Below are 4,395 nucleotides of genomic sequence, written 5' to 3' on the forward strand. Positions count from 1 at the left end.
GCAGTTTCAAATTAATAATAATAAGATGAACCAGTTTGCTTACGACTTGTTTTATTTACATTGCAATTCAATTATTGAAAATAATTGTTTTAGTAGTGACATTGAGAATGAGGCCAAAGGCGAACAGGTTGAAGAAGATGAAGAGGAGGTGGAACCATCTCCATAATTGGTTAAAGGGTTAGAAGAATATTACCAAAGAAACTCAGTGATCGAAGATACCGAAACCATCAATGTGGGAACCACCTTAGAACCACGGGAGCTTAAGATAGGAACTACCTTAATCCCGCAGAAAGACAAGGGTTCATCGACTTGCTGTTTGAGTTCAAAGATATTTTTGCATGGTCTTACATAGATATGCCGGGAATTGATAGGGAAATTGCAGAACATAGGATTCGGATCAAACCAGGGCTCAAATCAGTGAAACAGAAGCTACGCAAAATGCGCTCGGAATGGTCTTTAAAAGTTAAGGAAGAAATTGATAAACAGCTCAAAGCCGGGTTCATCAAAGTATCAAAATATTCGGATTGGGTCGCCAATGTAGTGCCAGTACCAAAGAAAGATGGAAAAGTTCGCGTGTGCGTGGACTTTCGAGATCTGAACATAGCTAGTCCAAAGGACGACTTTCCATTACCTCACATCGATATCTTGGTTGAGAATACCGCGAATCACGCATTACTATCTTTCATAGATGGATATGACGATTACAATTAGATTAAGATGGCCGAGGAAGACATGAGTAAGACAACATTCACATCACAATGGGGATCCTATTGTTACACAGTAATGCCTTTCGGTTTGATAAATGCCGGGGCGACATACCAGAGAACAGCAACGACGTTGCTACATGATATGGTGTACAAAGAAGTTAAATTTTATGTCGACGACATGATAGTCAAGTCAAAAGAACGTAGTGGCCATCTCGGAGCACTACGAAAATTCTTTCAAAGATTGCGAAAGTAGAACATGAGACTGAATCCACAAAAGTGTGCTTTCGGGGTCACCTCTGGCAAACTTTGGGTCATATCGTTAGCCACCGTGGCATCAAAGTAGACCCATTAATGATTAAAGCTATTATGGAGATGCCCCGTCCTGAGACCGAGAAAGAAATTTGAGGTTTCCTAGGAAGAGTTCAATGCATAAGCCGTTTCGTCGCGAAGTTGACGATGATTTGTGAACCGATCGTTAAGAAGCTGAAGGTCGGAGAACGTGTTATATGGGATGACCAATGTCAGGCCGCATTTGATAAAGTAAAAGAAGTACTGTCTTCTCCACCTGTTTTGAGCCCACCAGTAGCCGAGCTACCACTATCGCTATATCTAACTGTTACAGATACGGCAATGGGAGCTATGCTAACCCAAACAGTTGACAAAGAATAAAGAGCTATTTACTACATCAGTAAAAAGTTTTTAGACTATGAAGTAAAGTACACACCTCTTGAAAAGACGTTTCTGGCCTTAGTCTGGGCAACGAAGAAATTAAGACATTACATGCTCAGCTACAGTGTGAGTGTCTACTAAAAAAGGGATCCGATCAAGTACTTGTTTGAAAAGCCAGTGCTAAATAGAAGAATGTCGAGATGGACCCTTATGTTATCACAGTTCGATCTAAAATATGTACCCTTGAAAGTATTCAAGGGAAGGGCAGTTGCTGATTTCCTCGCCGAGAATCCAATCAAAGAAACAGAAGTCATTGGCACTTGGTCATTTTCCGACGAAAACGTGGTACACATCGAGAATGACATATGGGATTTGTATTTCGATGGAGCATCAAACTATATGAGATATAGGGTAGGTATACTTCTTATCTCACCAACAGGTGAACACGTGCCCGTGTCCATCAAACTGGGTTGCAATGTCACAAACAACGCCGTAGAATACGAAGCATGTTTGCTTGGCTTACGCAGTGCTCTAGACTTGGGTGTGAAGAAGTTGCTAGTCCATGGAGATTCGTCCCTTGTAATCAATCAATTGGGTGGGTCATGGAAAATTAAGAGCCAAATTTTAGCCCCGTATCAAACCAGAATCGAAGAATTGGAAAATTACTTCGAAGACATTCGATATGTTCACCTCCCGAGAGAGGAACACCAATTTGTAGATGCATTGTCCAAGTTAAAGAATTACGAAGGTCGCCGAACATAAATCAAAGTCATTCTGAAACTGTGCCATCTTAGGCGAACAGTCATTAGTCAAAGAATTGACTCATAAGAATACCATAGTAGCTCTTGCCACGACCAGGCTATAAAAATTTGCCAGAACGCTATAAGCGGTCATAGGTCCGACAGAGTGTCCCTCACAGTCTGCCTATGTGATCGACTAGTCATCTCTTATGACTCTATGGCACTTGAACTTGCCATCAATCGCATCACATTCTAGTTGCTTCGAGATGTCACCTCATGTAAGTAACTTGGGACGAATAGTATGTTTATCCAGTTCACTTTAATGAGGTTCAATATTGTCCCAACAATCCCATTTGGATGTAACAAGGTATAAGATGAGTTAATAATAACTCAAACAATAAATGTGATTATCACACATGAGTAGTCAATACCATGTTGCTAATCCATGTCTTATAATCATTAGTGCACTTATGCACTTGTATGACGCAATAAAAGTTTAGTTTGTGAACATACCATGTGTCCATGTGTTCAAACTTTCTGAATTGCGTTTTCCTTCAACTTCATGTTATCCCTTATAGCATGAATTTTCCTAAATACATGTCTAGACTTCATACTAGACATAGGTTCTTAAGCTTAAAAGAAGTTATTAGTGTTATCACATAACTTGTGATGTGGGTTTCGGTAGACAACACTACTTATAGTTTTAACGTCCACCCCTTAATCACAATGCACTTAGGTTCATTTCGTAGAAACTTGCAATAGATGACAATAGAATACTATTTTCTAGTTCTGTACTCCTTATGTCAATAATCTGCCTGGGATTTACACAAATCCAAATGAGTTTGGAAACTTGAGTTTGTGTAACTTCTTAACACACAACTTATTTCTCTTCCAAACTATAGAACAAATCATTAGTTCTCCTAGAGAATTCATGACGGTTCCTTAAGGCTTACCAACAACTTTCATATGGGTAGACTTGTTATCGAGTTATCATGCTCCAAGCATTTAATTCATCTAGGACATATGCATAATGGTGTACATAATTATACTAATGGCGGAAACATTAGTAATTATATTCATGTATACAACAGTTCTTAGGTTCATGTGAATAACCATAACACTATGATAATTCAAACTTCATCAACATGAACAACCTACTTAACTGGTTGATTTTAGAAGGATCATTATCATCATAAGATACCCATCTACGTGTCAGTCCAACATCCCATGTTATAATAGATATGCATAATGTCTAATTTCATCTAGAATTGAAAACCTATTTGTACGTCATTTTTAAATGAGTAATAAGTTATACAATTCATGAAGGATAATTGCCCCACTAAACTTCATATCTAAACATGACAGTCTCTTGCTCCTACTCAAGTCCATGTATACACATGTTTCTCCATGGAAACATTACATAATGGAATGTTCATTACTTTTCTAAGTATTAATCAAAACCATATATGTCATTCACATATCACTTTCAAAATATCAATTTAGGAAGTGGCTTTGATACTTTACTTACTTTCATAATGAATAGCAATGTTTTTAATCCTTAGCTTGGTTAACAATTAACTTAGTTCTTGTGGACATCGACATGCCACTCTATGCAACTCTTAATCATAAACTTCTATTCACTTTGGTTTGGTCTCAACAATCCCAAATAAATCCATTTAATTGCATATATATCATTTTAGTTTCATAGGGCTCTTAAGTAAAATGTCGAATTTTAAGATCTCTTGTAACTTCATAGATCATAATCTAAATTTCAAAAGAACTCCTTCTTTTGGTGTCCTCATATAGTTTCCTCAAGAACATCTTCTTTTGGTCTCCTCGAGTAGTATCCTTAAGAACATCTTCTTTTGGTCTCCTTGCGTAGTATCCTCAAGAACATCTTCTTTTGGTCTCCTCGCGTAGTATCCTCAAGAACATCTTCTTTTGGTCTCCTTGCGTATTATCCTCAAGAACATCTTTTTTTGGTCTCCTCGCGTATTATCCTCAAGAACATCTTGTTTTGGTCTCCTTGCGTATTATCCTTAAGAACATCTTCTTTCGGTCTCCTCGCGTAGTATCTACCATCTACCTTCTCAAGGCTTGTGGCTAAATTACTCCCACTCTATCTTTAGAAAAATATCCCATTTCTCCAAAGATAGCTTTTGAGCCATAAATAATGATGGTTAAGGAGAAAAATAAATCATATATCTATTTAATAGTGATTTAGTCGAGACATTTTAAAAGGATAACTTAGACAAGACGATATGAGTTGGATAGGTGAA

At 37.7% G+C, this 4,395-nt stretch overlaps 1 protein-coding gene across 1 annotated transcript; it reads left to right on the top strand.

Moving 5' to 3' along the window:
• Nucleotides 1-1,568: 1,568 nt before the first annotated feature.
• LOC141618800 (uncharacterized) lies at nt 1,569-2,138 on the top strand. Its single transcript, XM_074435876.1, has one exon. The coding sequence runs from the start codon at nt 1,569-1,571 to the stop codon at nt 2,136-2,138; it is 570 nt and encodes a 189-aa protein (XP_074291977.1).
• Nucleotides 2,139-4,395: the final 2,257 nt, after the last annotated feature.

This window comes from Silene latifolia, chromosome X (genome assembly GCF_048544455.1).
Source record: "Silene latifolia isolate original U9 population chromosome X, ASM4854445v1, whole genome shotgun sequence".
Lineage (NCBI taxonomy): Eukaryota > Viridiplantae > Streptophyta > Magnoliopsida > Caryophyllales > Caryophyllaceae > Silene > Silene latifolia.